General features: G+C 40.7%; 1 protein-coding gene across 1 annotated transcript; it reads left to right on the forward strand.

Moving 5' to 3' along the window:
* Positions 1-4,406: 4,406 nt before the first annotated feature.
* LOC306764385 (nuclear receptor subfamily 5 group A member 2-like) lies at positions 4,407-25,259 on the forward strand (the record flags this gene model as incomplete). The annotated part of the gene is made up of 7 exons (XM_079251536.1): positions 4,407-4,428; positions 5,906-6,024; positions 6,294-6,435; positions 9,644-10,299; positions 17,804-17,923; positions 19,723-19,870; positions 25,006-25,259. 7 exons carry the CDS (start codon positions 4,407-4,409, stop codon positions 25,257-25,259), a joined length of 1,461 nt encoding a protein of 486 aa, XP_079107662.1.
* Between the last annotated feature and the right edge of the window lie 337 nt (positions 25,260-25,596).

Here is a 25,596-nt window from a genome sequence, read left to right on the forward strand (position 1 = left end):
TATCTGACAGTAAACCAGGACAGGATCAATCAGTGGTAAATTCACTACACACACACACACACACACACATATATATATATATATATATATATATATATATATATATATATATATATATATATATATATATATATATATATATATATATATATATATATATATATATATATATATATACATATATATATATATACATATACTTATACATTTATACATACATGTACAAGATTTTAAACAGGATACTGGATTTGAACCATTTAGCAATTCACAAACGTTTAATCTATTAATTTCATAGTCATGATTTAATAACAGATGCTGTGTGCAGACACACACACACACACACACACACACACACACGGTCAAAACGCCACTGCCAGAGTACAAATGACAGTTATGATAGTACTGTTATCAGCACTAATCTGCAAACCTTGAAACCTATCCAATCATGAGATTACAAACCGTTTCCCGGACAGTACCAGCTGCAGGTGGACTCCATCTGAATTAGCATTAGATCAGTTTTACTCTCGTTACACTTTCAGATAATGCACAAATCCTGGAACACATGTTGTTTTTTTTTTTTTTTTAAAAGTTCATTTTTAGCCTCCTATTCACCCATTCATGCAGAAGAATCAGAGAAGGCGGGTATTCATGCTCAGGGACACGCGGAAGGAGCTGGGACTGAACCATCAAACTTATGATTGTACAGAACAGTATCACTGGAATATCTTCTGCTGGATAGAGCAGCAATATGTGAGGTTAAAAAGCATGATTTTTACAAGCACAAGCAGGCTAAATATCCTTCTAGAGCTGTCTGTATGAACATCTTCTCCTTTCATTGTTTTTTAAATAGCTTGAAAATGCTCTGAATTTAGCTGAACAGCGTTGCCTTGTGGATAAAACTGTGAGGATTTGTAGTGATTGATGGAGATCCGAATCCTCGTTTTAGTTCCTGGAAACTTTGCTGTAAGATCTGCAGAGAGTTAAAGTTTACTTTGTGACTTCTGCAGCATGAAATGAGATCAGCTGCTAATCAACAAGCACACAATCTGAATTATCTGCAGGAGAACACAGAAAGTCTTCCTCCTGCAGCTTTCACCCAGAGCGATTGCAGCACTATCTTCTCTTATCCACTGAGATCCTGCCACTGCAGCAGAAAGTCTCTGTGGGTGTGGGTCTGTGTGGAGGGGAGGGGAGGGGTGGGGGGGCAGAACATGAACAAAATATAAATGATGAAGTCAAAACACCCATCTGCTCGCAGCCCTTCCTCCTTATTTATTGTCCAAATATATCTGGGAGACAGAGACAGAGCTTGTCTGATGCTGGAGCTCCGCTCAGCAGTAGCCACAGCACACTCGCAAAACAAGATCATGTAGGGACAAACAGCAGATAGGCCATCTTTCTTGGCCCCTGAGACAGAGGGGCCAGCTGACTGGGGGCCCCCTCCTCCAGCCAGCCTGCTCCCCGTAGCAGGAGGCGCTGGGGAGGAAGGACCTTGCTGGGACTCTGGGGGTCAGAGGTGAAACACATTGATAGATAGAAGCGATCCTCCGTCCATGCACCCTGTGCTAAGTAAGCAGTCTGATGGTGTGATGTTTGCTTTGCTTAATGATCTGTGCATTAAGTTATTACAGTATGATGCCGCCATCAGCATGGTGGTGGGAAAATATGACCCCCAGCTGCAGGGAAAATTTCAGTTCGTTCATTTCATTATCATTTATAGCTTTATGTGATGCCAACATTTAAACTACAACTATTATTAGGTGTTTTATATATATATATATATATATATATATATATATATATATATATATATATATATATATATATATATATATATATATATATATATATATATATATAGAGTAGATTAATTTCCTCTTGAGTTACCACTAGGAGGTGTCCCAGTGTTTCACAGTGTTTCTGCTTTTTACCAACTTACTGACCAAACCAACCACATCTATTTATTTATTCATTCATGGATTAATTAATTAATTTATTTATGTATCAATTTATCTATTTATTTATTCATTTATTAATTCATGGAGTTATTTAATTATCAATTTATCTATTTATTTATTCATGGATTACTTTATTCATTTATTTATTTATCTGTTTATTTATTTATTCATTCATGGATTTGTTTTTTTATTTATTTATTTATCTGTTTGTTTATTTATTCATTCATGGATTTGTTTATTTATTTATTTATTCGTTCATGAATTAGTTTATCTATTTAGCTATTTATTTATTTATTCATTCATGGATTAGTTTATTTATTTATCTATTTATTTATGTATCTTTTTTTTTATTTATCCTATTTTTTCCCTCTTTCAAACATCCTGACGTGTCACCCTACTACTTGTTGCTATAGAGAAGAAATCTTCATCCAGCATAGTTTTCCTTAAGTTCCAAAGCTTCCACTTGATGGAGATTCCAACAAATCGGAGAACAAAATGAGACGTGAGAGCTCTGACATCTCTAGGGGCCCCTGACCAATCAGACATTTTACATCTTCTCTCCTGTAATCATTGTTGGAGCCGATCCCAGAGGGAATTGTTGACATGTCTAACAAGCCAAGCTCTATTAGCAGTTATGGGTTTCAATACTTGCCAAACATAATCTGGGTATTTTATTAATAAGAACTGATGAATCCATGTAAAGAGAAATGTTAAGGACAGTTGCTTGTCTGCAAAATGTAATTTAAGAAGATAAAAACGTTGAATAAATTGGAATAAGAGCTTATTCTAATTCACAGCAGTGAATTCAGATTATTCTTCTTATTTATTCTTATGAATAAAATATCTAGCTATCTATAAACAGGATGAAAACGAAGTTTAAATGATGATAATATACTGGATCGGGGGAGTAAAATGGTTTGAACTTGGTCCTCACTGGGCTGGATCAGACTGGACTCTGCTGTTGTGATTTGGCTCTAAATACACAAACTGAATGGATGAAGAGAATCCCCAGCAGAGTCTTTCCTGTCTTTTAAAGAGCACGTTGCCTGTACCAGCCGAGGACCCTCAGCCTTGTTCGTGTTTCCCCGCAGTGACCCTCAGCAGCCTGACGGATCCCCAGCAGCCACCCACCGTTTCCTGCAGCAGCTAACAATACAATGGACAGTTGGACTTTTCATCGCGCTTACCAGGCAAAAATGTCCTGCAGAGTCAATTATTATTAATGCCAATATGCTCCATTCTGCAGGAACACACTGTCACGACTGGGAAACTATAAATATACGTCTCCTATGTATACATATGAATATATATCTATATCTATATCTATATCTATCTATCTATCTATATATATATATATATATATATATATATATATATATATATATATATATATATATATATATATATATATATATATATATATATATATATATATAGCCCTGCGATGGACTGGCGAGCTGTCCAGGGTGTACCCTGCCTGTCGCCCAAAGCCGGCTGGGATAGGCTCCCGCTTCCCCGCGACCCTGAATTGGAATAATAATGAATGAATATATATATATATATATATATATATATATATATATATATATATATATATATATATATATATATATATATATATATATATATATATATATATATATACACACACACATATATATATATATATAGGTAAATAAAGCAAGTTAGTGAATGCCATATTGTAAAAGCTTAAAAGAGAGGAAGCCATTTAGCTCCAAATTATGTTAAAGTTATGAAGTGATAAATAAATAAATAAATATACTTTATTTATTATAGGCTGATTATTATAACAAATAAATTGCATGGGAAGAATCCACAGTCACGCTGTTTCCATGGTTTTAGCCTTTATTTTCTAATTCACGTGACTTTTATAGAAACCCGTGTGAATTCAGATTTAGCTTGAGAGAACTGAAATAAGTGAAATCTCGTGTGTGTGTGTGTGTGTGTGTGTGTGTGTGTGTGTGTGTGTGTGTGTGTGTGTGGGGCACCGTTCTGCTTCTCTGTCCAGGCATTTTTCTGCGAGGAGGCGGCCAGCCTCCGTCACGTGACTGCGGCTCCACCAATCGCAGCGAGGCAGCCTAACTTTGGTGATAAGGGAAGGACAGTAAAACGCGCTCGTGCTGCCAGAGTCCCACTTTTGCTTCTCCAATGTCCATCTTCACATCTTCAGGCTGCTTCTGCTTGTTCCGGCTCTAAGAGCTCAGAGCCCGCTCGGACTTCTGCTGGCTCTATTTATTTCATTTGATTTGATTTTTATTCGCTTCTCCTCTGCAGCCCATGTGAGGCTGCAGCACACACACACACACACACACACACACACACACACACACACACACATACACACACGCACACATTCCTTGGTTCAGGTTTTAATTAGACAATCATCATCATCATCATCATCATCATCACTGCCCGGCTGCTGTTCAGATGTTGGGAGACAAGGCTCAGGGTGAGTCCGTTCATTTTTATGTACCAGACCTTCTAACAGCCTGCTTTACCTTCACCTAGCTTCTGTATGTAGGAAGTGTTTTATTATTTTATTCCCGATTCTTGACATCAACAGATGAGCTTCATTTAGGTCGTTCAAAAAATAAAACGAAAAATAGGCGGGTGCCTGAAGTTTACTAAATACTACAGTACTACTAAAGTATCCAGCATTCCTAAACAGATACGTGGAGTAAATAGTAAAATAAGGAAATACAATCTACCGTAATGTTATCTGATAATGGAAAGCAGTAATGATGATTTCAAGACTGCAAATAGCTGAGACAACAACCCAACTCCGAACACAGGGCCCATCAGAAAGAAGACAGAAATATGAGTTCATATTAATGCAGAAGAGCAAAGTGTTTTATTTCTGACAAAAAAAGAAATAAAAAGCAGAAATGTAACCTGAGCAGCTGAATAATAACCCGGTAAAATATCTCCTGCAAGCCGTTTGGAGAAGAAAACACGAAGCTAAAAAGCTGAAAATATATTATTACTGTTACTAATAATATCACGCTCTGCTAATATCAATAGGCCTAATAAGAAGAAGAAAAATGATAATATTAATAAAATAATAATAATAATAATAATAATAATAATAATAATAATAAAATCGACATTTGTTGTTTAATTTAATTACAAGCTGACAGAAATTAGAATTATTGTGTGTTTCCCGTCCACCTGATCGCGCGCGCCTTCAGTCTTTCCTCCACGCAACGTCTCCAGCGCGCGCGCCGCTTTTCGGCTTCGTCCCGGCGCGCGAGCCGCGCGTGTGACGGCGGCCCGTTAGTCCGATTAAAAAACCCGTTTTCTGCTCTTTCTTTCAGTTTTTCTTACTTATTTTCTTTGATTTTTATAAAATAACTTTTTCTTCTTGGATCTTAATTCTTTTTCCCAAAGTAGCAGAAAAAAAAGAAAAAGTGTGTGATTAAAAAAAAAAAAAAGATTTATTTATTCCTCTCTCATAAAAAAGGAATTTGTGATCAGCCAGCAGGAACTTTACATGAAGCTAAAAGGATTTTGTTTCATTTTAAAAAAAAGCAAAATAAACATCAGATAATATTTTTATGTGTTGCTGAAGATCAGCTTCTTTTACACCCAAATATTTATTACTAATTATACTAACAAATATAAAATATTTATGATTTTGATGATTATGATGATTTTTTATCAATGAGCTTTTCGAGTTTATTAAATGGAATAATTGAAATAATAATGTCCCGCCTCGGTGTGTGAACAGGCTGTTCAGCCGCGTCCACAGTCTGGAAGGGAAACACACACACACACACACACACACACACACTCACACTCTTTTTTGTTATAGTAAAAACTGTTTTTATTGGTTTTTATTCACACAATTACTGGAAACTTTCTATGTTCTACTAACAGGCTTCTAGTGTTAATGGTGCACGCGCTATGTGTGTGTGTGTGTGTGTCAGGTGTGACTCTGAAGGTTATGGAATACACATATGACGATGACCTTGAAGAGCTGTGTCCTGTGTGTGGAGACAAGGTGTCTGGATATCACTACGGTCTGCTCACCTGCGAGAGCTGCAAGGTGCGTTCTCCATCACGCACGCGCCTCCTGATCACGTCCAATCAGCTCTGAATCATCAATAAGCTGAGTTCAGAGCCACGTGATAAAGATGAGTTTAGGAACTCATCAGGCTTGTAAAGAAATAAATAAATTTTATTTTAAAACATTCATGTTTAAATAACATTTCTATGTCGTCATTGTTGTGAGGTCACAGAGAGAAAACACGCGTGACGTGCCGTCACGGCTCTCATCCGGGACATTCTGATGCTGATGTCCCGGTTCCGTTTCAGGGCTTCTTCAAGAGGACGGTGCAGAACAACAAGAGGTACACGTGCGCGGAAAACCAGGAGTGTAAGATCGACAAAACCCAGAGGAAGAGATGTCCCTTCTGCCGCTTCCAGAAATGTCTCAACGTGGGCATGCGCCTGGAAGGTACACACACCTCACACACACCTCACACACACTTCACCTGGAAGGTACACACACCTCACACACACCTCACACACACTTCACCTGGAAGGTACAGCACACACACTTCACCTGGAAGGCACAGCACACACACTTCACACACATTACACACTTTACACACCTCACACACTTCACCACGAACACAACAACAATAATAATAATAATAATAATAATAATAATAAACAATAATAAGTGATGATAATAATAATAAATAATAATCTTAAATAATAGTAATAATAAGAAGTAATAATAATAATAATAATAATAATAATAATAATAACAATAATAATAATAATAATAATAATAATGATTCCCATTCATCCCCACTCAATCATGAGACAGTGATGTAAAAACCACTAATGTGTTTTTAGAAATAATTTTGTTTATTTTCATTTATTATATTTCTTACAAATGCAACATATTAATAAGGTAAATATGAAAGTTTATTATTCAGCATGTTTCATGTAGAAGACCAGTCAGAATTCTTCACATTGAACACTTAAAGCAGCACAGATGCTGTAAAAGTATCAAAATTAGCAAAAAAAAAAAAAAAAAAATCAAAAATCAAAATGGAGAATTATAGAATATTAAATAAAATAAATATAAATTAAAAATAAAAATAATGTTTCATGCAGGCACATGAGAAAAGAAATATTCTTAATCTGCATTTAAATGTGTTTGTCTGGTTTCTGGTCTAGAGTCTGGTCTGGTTTCTGGTCAGGTTTCTGGTCTGGTTTCTGGTCTGGTTTCTGGTCTAGAGTCTGGTCTGGTCTCTGGTTAGGTTTCTAGTCTGGTTTCTGGTCTAGAGTCTGGTCTGGTCTCTGGTCAGGTTTCTGGTCTGGTTTCTGGTCTGGACTCTGGTCTAGAGTATGGTCTGGTCTCTGGTCTGGACTCTAGTCTAGTCTCTGGTCTGGTCTTTGGTCTGTTTTCTGGTCTGGATTCTGGTCTGGACTAGTTGACCTGAGTCTCCTTGGTTTCTATTCTCTGAACGTAGCACAGATGGATTCTGGTCCTGAACCGTTCTGGGATTTTGTAAACCATCAGCAGGGTTTTAAAATCTATACTGGGACTGACTGGAAACCAAGGCAAACTGGAAACCAGTGTGAACTGGAAACCAGTGTGAACTGGAAACCAGTGCGAACTGGAAACCGGTGTAAAGATGTGAACCCGGTGTGGTGTGTCCAGACTGTTATTAAAGCAGCAGCAGCAACATCTGGACGAGCTGCAGATGTTTCCCGTTACAAGACCTGTCCAGTACTCCAGTCTGCTGGGGGAGCTTCTACTGGTCTTACTGGGAGAAAGGTTTCATTTTGCTGATGTTTCTGAGACGCAACCTGACGGGTCTGAATGTCTCCACGATGCTTCCTCCACATGTGGACTGGTTCTGCTCCCAGTCCAAAGGAAAGCACCTGCTTCCGCAGCCGGGAGAGAGAAAACGACACATTCCTGACCGGCTGATAAAACCCTGGAGACTCCCCAGGAAAGAAGGAGGAGAGCTGCAGCCCTCTGGGGATTCTTCCCAGCCCTAAAAGGGAAGCGAGCAGCAGCAGGACTGTTGTTCTGCTCTGTGGGAAGAAAAGCTGGAATCAGACCTCTGAGGCCCAGTTTGCGCCGCATGCGCAACTTTTACAAACACAACAGCGGAATGACAACAATCCGCGTGCAGGGGAAAATAAACAGCGACGCAGTGCGCATGCTAGGCCCAAGGCCGGGTTATCCAATGAGCATTATGGGCCCAGGACCAGGGGTCCACGCCCACCTGGGGCCCATGTGGGGCAAACACCAGCAGTGTAACCAGATAGTTACACCACTAGTGTACTGCTACTGGTACCACTGGCTGAGAGATGTTAGAAATGTCGTTTCACAGTGAATCATTCACAAATTTCCTAATTATGTAGTGGGGAAAGGGGCCCCTGGAACACTCTGGGCCCAGGGCCCTGTGCACTTTAAATCCGGCCCTGGCCAGGCCTCGCGTGCACTGAAACTTTGCAACACAGGTGTGTGCTGCTTCGTCGTAAGCTGACAACCACAGCAGAAGCTTTGTGTTATCACGTGCGCGCCCCCCATGGCAGCACACATACTTTTAACTTCAACAGTTTCAAGAAAAGATAAAGATTTAGCTGTTCAGTTTCATCCTGATCAGTGCAGGATGAAAGGCCTTCGCTTGACCCAAAGACATGGCCGACCAATAAGCATTATGGGCCCAGGCCCGGGGGCCACGCCCACTTTGGGCCCATGTAGAGCAAACACCAGCAGTTTGGACATGAAACAAAATGTATGCCTACTGTGTTGCTACTGGTACCACTGGCTGAGAGATGTTAGAAATGTTGTTTCACAGTGAATCATTCACAAATTTCCTAATTATGTGGTGGGGAAGGAGGCCCCTGGAACACTCTGGGCCCAGGGCCCTGTGCATTTTAAATCCGGCCCTGCTCAAAGAGCCCAGTTCCAGTTTGCTCTGACAGGACTGGTCCTGGAAGCAGTGGCGGATTTAAAAGATTTGGGGCCCCAGGCAAGGGCAGGCATGGGGCCCCATGGTAAATATTGTTTCTACTCCACTACGGTATAGTCTTTGCGCTGCCAACAAACAGCCAGTATAAAAGTCTCTTTGCTGACTAAGAGGACCGTGTATAATGACAGGGAAGGGTTGCTTCGCTCGATGGTACGAACTGATCATTTATTGTGATCTTTAAGTTACAGATCAACTCACTGACCGCATCGCACACACACACACACACACACACACACACACACACACAGATCACATTAGGTATTAGTGCGCTGCCCTATATACCTGGAGGGGGGGGCCCGAGACGCACATAATATCATAATCATTCTGCTGACAATTTAGCTAATGCATTTTAATCAAAAACATATTTTTTGTACGTAATAAGTAATAAATAATCTGAAGTGTGTGACGTGTTTTATGGGGCCCTAATGAAGTAGGAGCCCAGTTTTGCCTAATGGTAGGTCCGCCCCTGCCTGATCTGTTCAGACTGGACTGGTTCCTGGAAGCTGGGAGCTGTTCAGACCCCCCCCCCCCCCCCTCTGTAACGCAGAGAGCGTGCGTGTTGCGGCGCAAACGGCCTGACTCTGCGCCGTGCCGCTGTTCCTACTGCGCCACATGTTTCATGTGCAATCTGCTGTCCACCTCTTGTCTCCTGTGTGCTAGCGGTGCGTGCAGATCGGATGCGTGGGGGGAGGAATAAGTTTGGCCCCATGTACAAGAGAGACCGGGCCCTGAAGCAGCAGAAGAAGGCTTTGATACGATCCAACGGCTTCAAGATGGAGAGCGCGCCCCCCCCGCCGGCCTCCCCCCTGCAGACTGACTACAGCTTCACTGGCACGCTGCACGCGCTGCCCGCCATCTCCAAAAGCATGCTCCCCTCCACCCCCAGCTCCATCATCCCCACAGACTACGACACCAACCTTTATGGACCCGCATCCCTGGGCATGGCCATGCAGCCGCACGTGCCCCTCACCCCGCAGTACCAGTACACGGCCTTTCCCAGTAGGGCGATCAAAGCCGAGTGTCCAGACTACACCAGCTCACCAGAGTCCCTGACAGGATACCCCTACCCAGACCTGTACCCCTCGGCCTCCCCCCAGCCCCCCAGCCTGCCGCCGCTGGTTCTGGAGCTGCTGCGCTGCGACCCGGACGAGCTGGTGGTCCAGAACAAGATCGTGGCTCATCTGCAGCAGGAGCAGAGCGGCCGGGGTCGCCTGGAGAAGCCCAGCACCTTCAGCCTCATGTGCCGCATGGCGGACCAGACCCTCTTCTCCATCGTGGAGTGGGCCCGCAGCTGCGTGTTCTTCAAGGAGCTGAGGGTGAGTAGCAAACGCTTCATCCTCACGTGACCTGTCAGTGCGTGGACCGTGCAGCTCGGAACTGTTTTCACTCGCGTGAAAGTGGCAGAAAACTTCCTCTGGAGACTGAAAACAGTCTGAATATTGTCATAAATCTGAGCTGCTTGTTGCAAAAGATAATTATTCTGTGTGTGTGTGTGTGTGTGTGTGTGTGTGTGTGTGTGTGTGAGAGCTGTGCTTTTAAAAACCTCTTAAAAACACATGTTCAGGGATTTTTAGCTCCAAAAAGACTCGGCGACACTGCTGTGTATTTATACTGTTTTTATTTATTTATTTCTTCCAAACGTTGCAGGTTTTTTTTAGGTTTTATTGTTGTGAAGCACTTTGTGACTTTGTGTCTGTGAAAAGTGCTATATAAATAAAGTTTATCTTATCTTATCTTATCCTCCACGTTCTCTAGTTTTGCTTTAAATGAAGTTTTTAAAAATATGATATTTTTCCATTTTTAGATGACTGAAAACTTATAAACTAAATAAAATTGTGTGATAAATAAAAATAGATTTTAAACCTAAACTCACACAGCTGCTTATATAATAAGCTGCACACTTGTTTTAACTTTATTTCTGTTTATTTCTGACTTTTAATTCCACTAATGCTGCTTTGCTGCTGATGACAAGCGAAAAAACCCCCCCAAACAAATAAAAAAAAACATGTTTTTTTTATGGAAACACGTGCTTACAGATGTGTCTGATCAGATGAGGTGGACATATTCAGCCACATCTGACCAGGAAAACCATCATCAGAAAGGCTCCCAGGACGCGTGGAGCATGTTAAACTAAAGATGGCCGAATGTGCAGGAAGAGATGTTTGCTCTGTTGCAGCTTTTAGGAGACCACACACACACACACACACACACACACACACACACACACACACACACACACACACACACGCGCGCGCGCGGGCCGTGTCCCCGTCCGTCAATCCAACACTGTTTCTGTCTTCTGTCGGATAACAGAAACGAACAGAGTTGTGCTTCTTCCTCCTTATCCTCCATCTGACATCTTCCTTTCCCACAAATCATCGGGGAGAACATCACCTTCTCCACCTCCTGCGAGTCATGATGAGTTTGTTCTGACAGACAGACATGTCAGCACGCCATGGCCTCAGAGCGGGAACTAAACGCTGGGTCTGGCCTTGATGAGACGTCCTCGTGTCGCTCAGGTCGCTCGGAGCTTCTTAAGGTTAAAACTGTGTGTGTTTTTCTACATTTTCCCTCTCAGACGTTCCGAGAGCTGCGTTGCTAATATTTCCTGCAACCTTTTAAAAGCTGAAGTGAAGTAGAGTCGTTATCATCCAGGTGAAGGCAAGCCGAGATCTCAAGTAGAAGGTTTCTGACGTCTCACATATTTTCATGTGTTAATGGCCCCCGTGGCGGCCGGGACCCCACACCCGTCACCAGCTGCTGCTCTGTTTCAGATGCAACCCCCCCCCCCCCCCACCTCAGGTGCATATTCATCCAACCCTGACATCATCATGGAGGATGTTCCCACTCCCACCCGCGCAGCCTTTTCATCTCGGTGTGGATGCTGTGTTTTTTTCGTGCACATTCAGAAAGATGAGTTTTTATTTGCTCAGTTTGCTCGTAGAGCTGAACATTTCCACAGCTCTGACGCCGTGACGACTTCTCAGAGACGCTTCCACAAAATGGCGTCTTGGCAATGAAAACGTGTCCGTGAACAGCCAATCAGAAATCGACAAATAAACAAACAGTGACGTCATATTTGAGCATTTATTTAATGATTAAGACAAAACAAAAAAACAAAAAACAAAAAAAACAACATTTTTCTTCGCTGTCAGTGCTGTTCTTTAACATGGTCACATCCAGTTCCCATGGCAACTTTACCATAGCGAGCTGCACGGCGTCCTCATGGCTGCTTCACACATCAGCAACGCATGCAGATGTGGAGCCGAAAAGACCAAATCTGACCTCCGCCAGCAGCTCGGTGAACATGCTGACGTTCCCAGCTGCTCCGGGATCAGACTCTTTTCCCCAGATGGATCCCAGTTGCTGCTTTGCTACATGTGTCGGCTCCGTCTCAGAAACAAAGTTCACATTGTGGTGATGAGGATATTTGTTGCGTCTTCTCCTGAAACACAACAAGGTATCTTTGTCCTGGCCGTGTTGGAGGGATGCTTACTGTACCAAACACAAAGGCTGCTCACACCTTCATACCAGGAAACAAACCCGTCATGTTGGGTTAAAAACTTCCTTTTTTATTCGCATAAAGCAGCTTAAACCATCCTGCTGTATCATCATCATCATCATCATCATCATCATCATCATCGGCGGCGGTAAAGATCTGAACCCTTTATTTTCATGTGAGAATGTAACAAAGGGATGATATTAATAAGAAAGTGGTGACATGCATGGCTCGGTACGTTGCAGCTGGAGTGATGGCGGCTCAGTGAGGAGCTGATGAACCGTTTATATGAAGTCTCCTAACAAACACTAAACGCAGGATCACTCGTAGAAACACAGAAAACCTGAGCATCTGAAGTTTGTGTCAAAGCAAAGACACAAGACTTCAGTAAAACTATGGATCCATGTAAAACTAAGACGTTTCCGACGGAGATGATGTGAAATAAATAAACACGTTTATGTCTGAGAAGTTTCCACTTCTCAACACCAAGCAGAACATTATCATCATTTATCTTATTTAATAAACCTCCAGGCTTTTTTTATGTAACTCGACAGTTTCTCCCACCATAACCATGTTTTTGCGCCCCCCCCCCCCGCTGCCTTTCATCCACGTCTGATTTATTTCCGTGGAGCCTCAGGACGGCGAGCGGCCGAAAAGCACAGTGAGAATAAAGCCGTACATATTTTGCCAAGACAGCCTCCCCGCTGAAAGAGCTGCTTCCTGGGCTGGATAATTACATTCCACGCCGACGATAACAGGGGAATGTCAGCTCTCGCTGCAGCTCTGCTCCGGCTCGCCTACATTGTTATTAAATTGTTTGTGGACTGGAAGCTATTGATTGCTGCCGTCCCCCAGAGGTGGCGTTTATCTTGTCTTGTGTTTGGCCTTCTATTCACCTGTTAGACACAGACGGTGTTGCTGAGGACAAACCTTTAATCTGACAAACGCTGTCTCCTCCACGTTGCATGTTACACACGTCAAACTGCACACAAGCTGCACCTTTAATACGCTTCCTTTTCTTTTAGCATAAAATGTACGAAATAGCAGTGATTAGTGGCAGTGACTTGTCAGCTTGCTATTCGTGAAAAGCAGCTCACAATACATGGATAGAGGGTTTTTTTCAGAAATGGCCTCTATGTAAGCAAATAGCAAAGATTTGTGTGTGTGAGGTTGCTGAGACTCTGAACAAGCCTGCAGTAAACTGGGACAGAAGAAGAAAAACAGCCACGCCTCTTCCTCCTTCATGTGATTCATTTCATTAGCAAACATGCGGCTTGTATAATTACTGCTTCTGCAGGCTTTTGTTGCTACTTAGTTTTTAACAGAAGTGATTTTTAAAGGTTGAAGCTAATCTAACGTCTATCTGCTCCACAGTCGGCAAAGTGAAACTTTGCTCCGATAAGAACATTAACGCTGCAGCAAAACTGCAACAGTGGAAATAAAACGAAAAACGGGACTTTAAATGTCAGGAAGAAAGCGACGACACGACCGCAACGTGCACGAGGCCTGGCAGCTCCACGGATTTACAACACATAATTACTGCACAGTGGTGATGTCATTATATCAGCAGAAAACTACAAGTATGGCGTCAGCATCAGGCAGATTTTTCTCTGTGTTTTTTTGGGGGGGTGAGGGGCTCTTTGGACAAATTAAATTTCTCTCAGAATGTGAGATAATATTAACCTTATCATGGATTCCTGGCATTTCAACACTCCCATTTTGCATGAAACACACCTTCAAACAGCACAAATAAAGTAAGAAAAGGTTAAAATAAGGAAGTTTTGGTAAATAAAGCAATTTAACGACCTTCATTCATCATTTTCATTTAATAATTGGCTCAAACTGACGTGTATGTTGATTTGTGTATGTAAAGTGTCCTGTGACACATTGTTGTGAAGTGGCGCTATACAAATAAAGTTGAATGGAATTGAATTGAATAGGAAAGGAAACGTGAAAAGATTTAGTCATTTTCTAAAGTCAGACTGACGAGTAAGAGGAAGGGGGGGAGGGGGGGGGGGGGGGGGGGTGTAGCTGAGGAGGTGGAGTGGTTGACCTTTTGTCTGAAGATCGCTGGTTTGATCCCAACAAAACAAAAAGTGCCATATGTACAAAATGAGAGTTTGGGGCAGATGGCCGTACTCCCTGAGGAGGGTGGGCTTACAGAAACAGGGTCAGGATGGGGCAGCAATTATTATTAAGTTTATAAATATTATTTTATAAATAATTATGCTGTTATATCTCTGAAGTATTTGGAATTGCTCAAATAATTTTTTTTTTTTTTTAAAAAATACATTTATATTAAACTAAACTTTGTTGAATGAATTTTGTTAATTTCATGATGCTTTCGGATTAGAGAATAACTGGAATGAATTGATTTATGGTTTAACTGTAAATAAATAAATAATTATATAAAAATAATAAAATACGAATATTTTTTGGTAATTCATGTGATTTAATCTGAGTTTGTAAAATTAAAATATTTGTGAATTTATGGTTAAAACAAATTAAATTTGATGTGTTTTTAATAACAGCAGTAATCAAATTAAATTAAAATTATTTCAACATCCGATTGAAAAAATTAAATAACAATCCTTCACATACCCAGGCATACAACCTAACAAAAATAAAAACACACAGCTAATCATTCTGCTCGCATGCAGATAAGTACACAATATTTTAGGAATCTGTTTACACTGAAAGCCCCCCCACCCATCCATGACCAAAGAGGCCGCCACCACAGGAACCCCTCCCCCAATCATGGCCGGCTGAGTCCCATTGCAGCCATTAGGCTGCAGTGCAGGGACCCAACAACCCCCCCGCCCAGACAACCAGCAAGCGTATCAGCAAAATCACATAATGAAACAGATAAATAAATACAGTGATGAAAGCAGCAGATATAAAGGTGTGTATAAATAAATAAATAAATAGATAAATAGATAAATAAATAAATAAATAAAGACGAGAATAGTTAACAACCAAACTATAGAATCAGTCACCAAAACAAACAAAAATAACCGACAGTGGTTAGTTATTTCATTTATTGTTTTTATTTATTTATTTGTTTTAGCATCATTGCAATCAAATGATTATTATAAATAGTAAAGTCACAATTAAAATGAGATATCAGGAGTCATAACGCTGTAAGAGTAGACTTTGTTTACTTTCTGTCTAAGACGATCTGAAGTTACATTTTATGTGATTTAGTGCTCAATAAATAAACTGAAATTATTTATATCAGAATGTGAGAGAACGCAACATTTGTAAAAACATATTTAAAAAAAAAAGCAAACTTTCAACATATTTAAGTTTTAAATAAAGAGTTTTATTGATTATAAAGAAACTGAAGCTTTGTGGATATCCAGTTAATATTTTAGTATTATTCTTTACTTTTCTTTTATTAGTTTAATATTGTATTACATGTTAATGAGGTGAAAGGGGGAACAGACGATGGGCAGAATGAAGAGAAGAGAAAAGGAGAGAGGGAAGAGAAGGACAAATAAACAGAAGGTAGAAAACGCCAGCATTTACCGCGCAAACAAAACAAAATGAATAACAGCTGATTAGCTGCTGTCTGTAAAGAAACGTGAGAGAAAACATCCATTCATCCATTCACTGTAAGAAAATAAAGCAGATCACCATCAGGAGCACCTCCAGGAAAAACACTGTGCACCCCTCAGATTACAACTTATAAGACGTTTAATTAATCAGGTTCATCAGGTTATGATTTTATATCAGTCTAACGGATTAAATTTGTCAGTAGCTTAACTTCAGTCACAATCTGATGTAAATCGATTTTAGATTAATTGATTGATATGAAATGATATTGCAGCTAATTTACAAGTTTTTTTCCACTCATGTCGAAATCACAAAAAGCAACTAAAATATTATTAACCACGTTTATTCCTGAGCTCAGATGCTTAAATAAATAAATAAATAGAAATAATCTCTTCTCATAACAAAGACTAAAAGTAAACATACAACATTTCGACAGGGAAGTCTGAACACAGCCACCGATAAAAGTGCTTTTCATTAACGGTTATTGTATCCATTTTTGAACGATGTTTACATTTTGGATCGATATTATTGGCTCACCTGATCGATGTATTAATATTGATCACTATAAATCATCATGTCTGCTTTCCAAACCTATTTATGTTGGCGTTGTGCATCACATTCCTGCCTTTCCCTGTTTACGTACTTTTTGCACAACATAACGTTGTTCCCAGTGGGACTTTCCGCGATAGCTGGATGCGTTTAAAGGGGGTCGGTGGGAAGTGGTGTTTAACCCCAAACTGTCACCTCAGAGAGAAGTTCCACTTCAGTCCAACATTTTACTTTCCTCTAACCTGCTGTCAGTCATAGTAAAAATATGTCAAAGTTCAGGAATAAACAAAGAAACAATACTACTATCAGGACGTATTGACAACAATAATCTGGCTACACCGTCTAAAAATAAATTTCCCACCTAGAGCCGTGTTTAGCAAAGCGGGGACTTTCCTGGAAATACTCGACTAGCAAGCCAAATAACCAGATTTATCAGTTTTATTTTCACACTCTGGCATCAAGCGAACAGAACAAGTCTGTGTGGGGAACAAAATGAAGCCCATCTCTCTGTATCCAGCATGTTGGGGGTTTTTCCTTTCAGTTTTCTTGGCTGTGTCCAACTCTTCTTGGAGAGGAAGCACGAGAGGTCACTGAGACCTCTTACTTCCTTAACCCCTTCCTTTATCACTGAGCATGCAGTCCTCCACCGCCGCGGTGGTACAGAAGAGTGTCGCCAGCGAGATTGGACCTTCTTCTCTGCCACTGATATATGGTTCCATTCAGATGAACAGTAATTCTGTCAGCTCGTGTCAGATGAATGTGCGTCCCGGCCTATTAGCAGCTGGGGCTGCAGAATTAACCGCTCGCCACGTCCTTCACTTTACTGACAAGATTGCTGTGGGGCGGGGGGGTGAGGGCAGCTCAATCTGAAACACCCCCCCCCCCCATCCCCCAGAGCGGAGCAGATGAGACTGGGAAAGGTGGGAATGTTAAGGCTGGGAGGTTGTAGAGGTCTCAGACGGTGCTCGTAAATACACAGAACGGGGCAACATGGCAAGAGCAGGCGTACCTGACAACACACACACACACACTTAGACATAAAATCTGCCTTAATTTCTATGTTTCATGGTCACTGCCAGCTCCTCATTTTTCACTGTGTTGCAGCTTTTCTACTATTTAGAAGATGGGACTTAAAGTTCCACGCTTGTCTTTGGAACAAAGACTGTTTCTCTGACTCATCTGTCTGTTTCTTCGTCTCCCTTCCGGCTTTTCTGAAGGTGGGAGATCAAATGAAGCTGCTTCACAACTGCTGGTCTGAACTCCTGGTTCTGGATCACATTTTCAGACAAGTGCAACATGGAAAGGAGGACAGCATCCTGCTGGTGACCGGCCAGGAGGTAACGACTCCCTCGCACAACTTCCCATCTGCACAATGCTCAGTGTGCCACGTTCACTTGCATTTCACTGAACTTCATTCAGAAAGTGTTAAGAAAAATAGTTGTTTCTGAAAAACTGTGTCTGCAGCCTGAGTTTGTTGTTGTTGTTTTGTTTGTTTCTAACAGAATGCAATGATTACACAAGTCTGGATGCAAAACTATTGCAGCTTTGCATTTATTTAATTTAAGCCCCGAAACTTTGTGTGTTTCATCTAGAACAGAAAAAAGGAGGAAAACTGTCATGAATTTCTTTTTGCTGATATCCACAGAAAAACTGCAAAAATCATCTATATCTGTATAAACCATAAGCATCTAAATAACTACACAGCAGACTGCAGTCAGGTATGGAGTATGACTGGATACTAGTTCCAGGCCAGTGTCACCCTAACGGGTTGGAAGCATCGCCGTAAAACGTCGTTTCATACGTCATTTCCAAACAGCCGGCATGTTGAAGCTCAGGGCGGCTGCAGCTGTTGGCTCGTGTGCAGTCAGTAACGTCTGGACATGAAGGCTGGGAATAAAAACACTCCAAATATAAGAGCTGATCAAATCATGAAGCATTAAAATAATAAACAAATATATCATGTAATTTCTCTCCTGATCTTCTAAAACAATCATAAATACAAACATGGATGATGATAAACACACATTTCATCCTAATCAAGGCCCTAAACTGTATTATCAGAAGGTTTATTAGCTTATTGCTTGTAGCTTTACAAACACTTTCTGAATCTGTTTGTGAAACACTTTTTGGAAGCTTCAGCTCTGTAGAAGTGACTTTGCAGCTGATGGTAGATGCGAAGTGACGTCCTGCGTGGAGCACGGTTGTAAGAATCAGAGTTTCATGCCGTTTCCTCTGGACGAGTCCCAAACCGCTTGCTGTGAGAAAAAGAGAAGAAATGCTGATGACGTGGCGAATGAACAGGCAGAATGATATTGAGAATAATTTGGTTTTAATTGCCATTATGATCATGTCTTCTGGAGTTTTTTTTGTTTAAAAACTAATGCATTTATTTTTTAATAACCTTATTGACCAAGAAGAACAAACTGTTAGGGTCCTTAATGCCTAAATCTGCTCACAACTTTATATAAACTCTATAAATATGGTAAAAACTAAAAACAAAACACTGTAAAGAAATAAAATACAGTTTCATATTAAATAATTATGTTGAAAATAATGAAGAATATCAAAATAAATTGTATTAAGTTAATAATTAAATGAAATAATTAGATAAAAACAAATAAATTGTTGAAAAAACATTTGTTTTAATCTGATTTTATTTGTTAATTTGAAAGGGACAGAGCTTGTTAATAAACATCTACAGCAACAGATGTAAACATGCTGTAAACATTTGTCGTCCTGCTGCAGGTAAAGAAGGAATATATGATACAGTAAACCACTAAATGTTTGTACAATACAAAAGAATAAAACATAAAATATGACAAATTATTTACATGGTTTTATAGCTGTTTTCATGCATCTTTTTTAATCCTTTTAATTAAATCTGAATTCTGTTTTCACTGTGTCCAAAGATTATTTCCGTTTAGCAGAATATTGTCTGAACGCATTTAAACAGCAGAATTATGATTGTTTTTAGAAAGTATTCATTATTTATGTAGAAAATGCAGAACTTTTAAGAGCTGCTTGAATATTTGTAACGTTTAATATTTTCCTAAGAATCTGAAAAAGCTTTGAGTGTCACTGATGAAGAGTTTTACAGACGAAGAGGCAGAAAATAAGTGTGTATCTGTGGTTGCAGGTGGAAATGTGTTCTATCCTTCTGCAAGGTGAAGCGACTCTGTCCAGTCTGGTCCAGAGGGGTCAGGAGCTGGCCGAGAGGCTGCGGGCGCTGCAGGTCGACCGCAGAGAGATCGCCTGTCTCAAGTTCCTGCTGCTCTTCAATCCCAGTGAGTCCGCCTCATGTTTGGACTTCAGCATGGGAAGACACCCACCCACACACACACACACACACACACACACACACACACACACACACACATACACACACACACACATATATATATATTTTTAGAAAGATTTCTTTTGTCATTTCTTTCTGCTTATAAGACCCGTTAGCTCCCATTAGCTTTGAAGCAGAGTTATGTATGCACATACATATAATATTTCCTGTTTGTTCTGCGTGTATCTGCAGCAGAAGTGTTCTTCTGGAGATGCTGCATCCCCAGAAGAAAAGCTTTTGAGAAAATCAATGGACTTGTTGGGGCTGCGTGGCCATGCACATCTCAGAATGTGAATAGCAACGCTGACTTTCTTTATGAAAAATATGTTCTAATTGCAGATTATCTGCAGCTCCTGTTGATATGAGACGACAAGTGTTTTCCAAAATAACCTCTCCTCCTCAAATAAATTCACTTAATTAAATTTCCAGGCTCAACAAAAGTCAACAGTAACAAAGACGACCTCATCCATTGTCCACTAATGGCATTTAGACGAGGGGTAATGGATGGCTCTATCATTTGATAGTGGGGCTGACATTCATGCAGCGGTTTGTGCAGATGGAGAGAGCATAGATGTGGCTTGCCCGGATTCCCAGAAGTGTCTGCTGTTTAGCGCTGGCGGAGCGGGGAACAAAGAGCTTTTGAAGAGGCAGAGCACTTGTCATACGCAGGAAATATTTGCCGTCTTTGCCAGCGGCTTCTGTGCCGGCGCTCTTGCTCTCCCTCATCTTCAGAGTCAGGTTTGTTGGGGGTAATTTAATTGCCCTTAAGCAGTTTGAAAAGATGATTCAAAACATTGATTCAAAACATTTAATTATCGTGTGAATGGATTCTCTGAGATGGGCTCAGCTAATGCTGAATGCTATTCAGCCAGACGGCTAGAATATTGGCTCACACAAAGACACACACACACACACATACATCACCCACACACTATATCACTTTAAGATGCTTAAAGTAGATATTATATATACATTTGTGTCTTAATGAAATCAAGTGATCCTTCATAGTTGAACATGGCAGAAGTTACAGCCTCTAAACAAGCATGGTCTCATTATCTGTTTGAGTTCAGTTGTTTCTTCTTTACAAATGAAAAAGATAATAAATATGATCCCACATTGTTATGAAATGTAGTTCAGAGAAACCAGTGTAAACCCTGAGATCTTCCCATAAAAGCTGTGCTTTCTTCATCCTAACGAGGTTAGCTTTACCAGAATGACTGCGACGCGTGACGGGGCTGATGGTAGCGAGGGTTATGTGTATGACGGCTGAACCGTTGGAGTCCAAACCGGACTGGTGGGAGGCAGAATTCTCCCTGTTAGCCTCAGAAGATGTTTGTAGCTTCAGCGTGCAGACGCGCTTTGAATCGACGGCTAATCCAGCATCCATCTTGCATCCAGACTGTACTGTGATCCCTCTCCAGACAGTCAAAGACTGTCTCTGCTTTTCTTTTGTATTCCTCTTCCTCTGATAGTATTTTCTTGAGTTTCTTTGCTGAACCGGCTAGGTGTGTTTATATCCACAACTCTGCTGCAGTGACCCCCGATGTCCTGCCAGATAGTGTTGTATAGTGCAGTTTTTCAGCTTTGGGATGCTGCTGGGCAGCGACGGCCCCAGAAACGTGCGTATTAGATGTTAAGGTGCCATCAAATGGGTCCAGACGCTTTTTAAGGTTTTAAGGTTTTAAAAGTTGCGTAATGCACCTATGAAGCACCTAATCATCGGTATGCATGTTTAACGGTGGTGTCTCGTGCATTTTGTGTTGTTTGTGTGTGACTTTGGCAAGCTGAACATTTCAATACTACCCCTGAAAAGAATAAATATACGCCATCTACAGGCCAGATGCTGTTACTGCGCTTCTTGTGATTGGGTACCTTTAATGGCCGGGGTGCTTGTTTAAGGCAAAACACCGTTTCCCTTTTCCTACGTCACTTCTTGTTTCCCAGTTTTCAACGCAGTCGTAAAATTCTTATAGAAACAACTTGAAAACCCAAACAGTGCATTTATAAGTGTGTTTTTATTCAACATCAGTTCCGACTATATTTTCCTACATACTGATTTAACAGGGTTCTAACCTGCAACATGCTCTGTAATTTTTGAAAGTTAGTTGTATGAATGCGTACGGACTTATAGAGACATTGACGCCTCCTTACATGACCACAGGGACAAGGAAACGTCGTCATGTTTGCTGTTGTGAACTGTGCACGATTCTCCAGTGGATGTCGCATACCGACATTAAGAGTGTATGGGTAGTACGTGCGCAGCAAGGTTTGACAACGTTTGAAACAGTCATACCTATTTATTTAGATAAATTAAGCATAAGCGAGCCTTACAGCGCCCCCTAGAGGAGTCCTCTAGTAACAAGATTAGAGATCATCATTTGGATGTATTCTTCACATAAAACTTGTTTTTTTAGAAGCTGAAAACACTAAATGTTGCAATCAGGTTCTAAAGTAAATAAATGGAAGTCATCTGAATCTGCTATACAACAAGAAATGAAAACAAATGTCTTTTTTCAGACACATAGAAGCTAATCGGTAGGCTACACTTTGTGTGTTTGTTCATTTCGTGGTCCTTGTTCTGTGTGGTTTAGTGAGGTCAGCGAGCTCGTAGAGCAATGGTAGTACTTCATGTCTATCCTGGTAACAGTGCTTTTTCTGCATTTCTTAATGAGAAACACCACAATTCTGATGGATCATTCATACTGAAGAGAAAAACGAAGGTTTTACATTGATACAGACGTTTTAACTTTGGTTTTAGCAACAAACTCAGCCAGATCTCCAACGGCTCCTGTCTACCTTCCCTCCTTAATCCAGAGCTGCACTCCCTCTCCACAGTCACGTTCTGCCAATGAAAGACGCCTTGTGTTACCACCACTATGGGACTAAATCACTAGCCAGACTCTTTTCCTCTGTTATACTACAATGGTGGAAAAACCTGCCAAACTATGTCTGATCTGCAGAGTCCTTGTCTACTTTTAAGACCAAGCTGAAGACTCTTCAAGGAGCACTTCCACACTTAGTGTAGCTATATTTATCAGAGGAGTTAGCCCATTTCTTTGCAACAAACATTAGAGTATTTATTCTTTGCATTTTAACATAGGGGATGTGTGGGGTGAGGAAAAAAAAGCATTTAGCACTATATGTCAACACCTGCGTCCAACTGGACTCCATCAGTCTGAGTAGCACCTTCCAATGACGACCTCTCCTGTCTGATTTCCTGCTTGTGTTGCTCTCACTCTCATATGTAGGTTGCTTTGGATAAAAGTGTCTGACTGTAGAATAGAATAGAATAGAATAGAATAGAATAGAATAGAATAGAATAGAATAGAATAGAATAGAGCCCTGCGATGGACTGGCGAGCTGTCCAGGGTGTACCCTGCCTGGCGCCCAAAGCCAGCTGGGATAGGCTCCAGCTTCCCCGCGACTGTGAATTGGATTAAGCGGTTCAGAAAATGAATGAATGAATGAATGAATGAATGAAAAGAATATAATAGAATAGATCAGTTGTGACAGGAAGTTAGCGAATGAAAGTGTAAAGCCAAGCATGGTTTCAGCCTGGGGATTGCATGAAGGAAGTCTTCATGGAGGATATATTGGGAACCACTGGCCTCCATGAACCTGGGATTAATACGCAAAGTAGCCTTGAGATTATATTATGAAGCAGCCTGATGCAATTACAGACATTTGCATCCGAGACCTTTTTTGTCTTTTGTTCAGGGAGGAATTTAAGTTCAGTGGAATTTATTGTCTTTGATGAAAACTGGCCACGTTTACATTTATTCCAAATAAAAGTTAATTCAGCTTTAAACTGGAGAAAAATGACCATGTAAACACCTATTTCTGAATGAAAAAGTCAATTTGGAGTTAAACTTAATTCCTAAGTGTCTGGTTTATTCACATTTAAATTCCGAACTGTTTTATTCCTCTGTCATGGAAACGTTTGTTCCGCTTCGAGTTAATTCCGATCTTTCTGTGCATGCTCCTTACCTTGTCCCGTCTCGATGAAGCACATATTCCACATGTTTTTTTCACGTCCCGTGTTCGGTAGTCTATCTTCCTTCTCCTTCACAGCTGCTGAAAACAAGAGAAGTAGTATGCTCGTGTCAAAGTTATAATCAAAATAACATTGAAACTGGTACTATTTATGTAGTTTTCCATGTTATGACTAAAAAGAAGACAAGCAAGAAGCGAACTTTGTATTTTTCCGATACGTCCACCCTTTTCCCAACCCACCGATCTAAGGAGGAATTAAGTACCAACATGTTTCCATGTAAACCTCCATCTGGAATTATTATTTCCATGTAAACTTGTAGGAGAGTAATGTTAATTAGAAATTAATTAATTCAGAATTATTTAGAAAGAAAAACCATCACGTAACTGTTCCAAAAAGGGGTTTTGGCAGCTTAGATAATTTTTCCTTTCACACTTTAATTCTGTACCTTTCTCTCCACTCGTTTCTCGCCTGTTTTTTTTTATTTTTTTTATTTTTATTTTTTTTTATTATATTATTAATTCTTCCCCTGCCAGGTTCAGCAATGCCTTATATAGACTAATAATTGCAGTACAATAATAATAAAAATATTCAGAACATTAAGTGCAGCCATATATACTCACTTGGTAGAGCAATATGACACGCAGATTGTCGTTCTGTATGTTGTGATGCTGAACAGGACAGGGTAAAAAAAAAAAAAGATCTTCAGGGTGTGAGCTGGTCCTGAATGTTGTGGGAATCATCAGCAAAACCTTTTGTGCTAAAATGAACATTATTGTGGTTGTGATGTGGTTGTTAGAGTCAGCCCTGACCCAGTTATATTAACATTAACAACACATTTTCATTCTATAATAAATAAAACATAGTTTTGAAGTGAAGGCAGTTAAATAACAACAGGAAGTGGAAAGAATGTCCCAAGATGAGCTGCGCTCTTGGGATTTTGTCGTCCATCAGATATGTCGCACTGCAGAATGACCTTCTCTTCTTGCATTCGGTAAAATCTCCGACCGGTGCAGAAGGAAAACTGTCCATCAGAAACTGAAAGCTCATGTTCCCCTCTCACTGCCTCTGTTTCCTCTGTGTGCATGCAGACGTGAAGCTGCTGGAGAACCAGGGCTTTGTGGAAGGCGTCCAGGAGCAGGTGAACGGCGCCCTGCTGGAGTACACCCTGACCACCTACCCTCAGTTCCAGGACAAGTTCAGCCAGCTGGTGGTCCGGCTGCCCGAGCTGCGGTCCCTCAGCACGCAGGCTGAAGACTACCTTTGCTACATGCATCTGAGCGGAGAGGTGCCGTGCAACAACCTGCTCATCGAGATGCTACACGCCAAGAGAGCATGTGTGTGAGCGGTCCATGCAGAACGCTCCACCGCCATGTGTTGTATGTATAGGTGAGACTGTATTTGTGCAAGAGAAAGTGTGAGCAGATGAAAAAATCAAAGATAAACAGACTGTGATGTCTTTGCTAGGGCTTTGGGGGAGTCAGAAGCGAGATGTTCATTAGCGTTTGGGATTAACATGCAAGATAGTTTAAAGATGTTGAATGTTTCTGTTTTCATATCCTGCACAGCTACTTTAATGTGACCTTTATAAACTGGATTTTCTACCCTGTTTTCAAACATCTAAAAGTGGATCTGTGGGTGGAGCTACATTACGTCTTTTTTGACTAAACATAACAGAAATC

Source organism: Telmatherina bonti (genome assembly GCF_933228915.1).
Source record: "Telmatherina bonti genome assembly, chromosome: 13".
Taxonomy (NCBI): Eukaryota; Metazoa; Chordata; class Actinopteri; order Atheriniformes; family Telmatherinidae; genus Telmatherina; species Telmatherina bonti.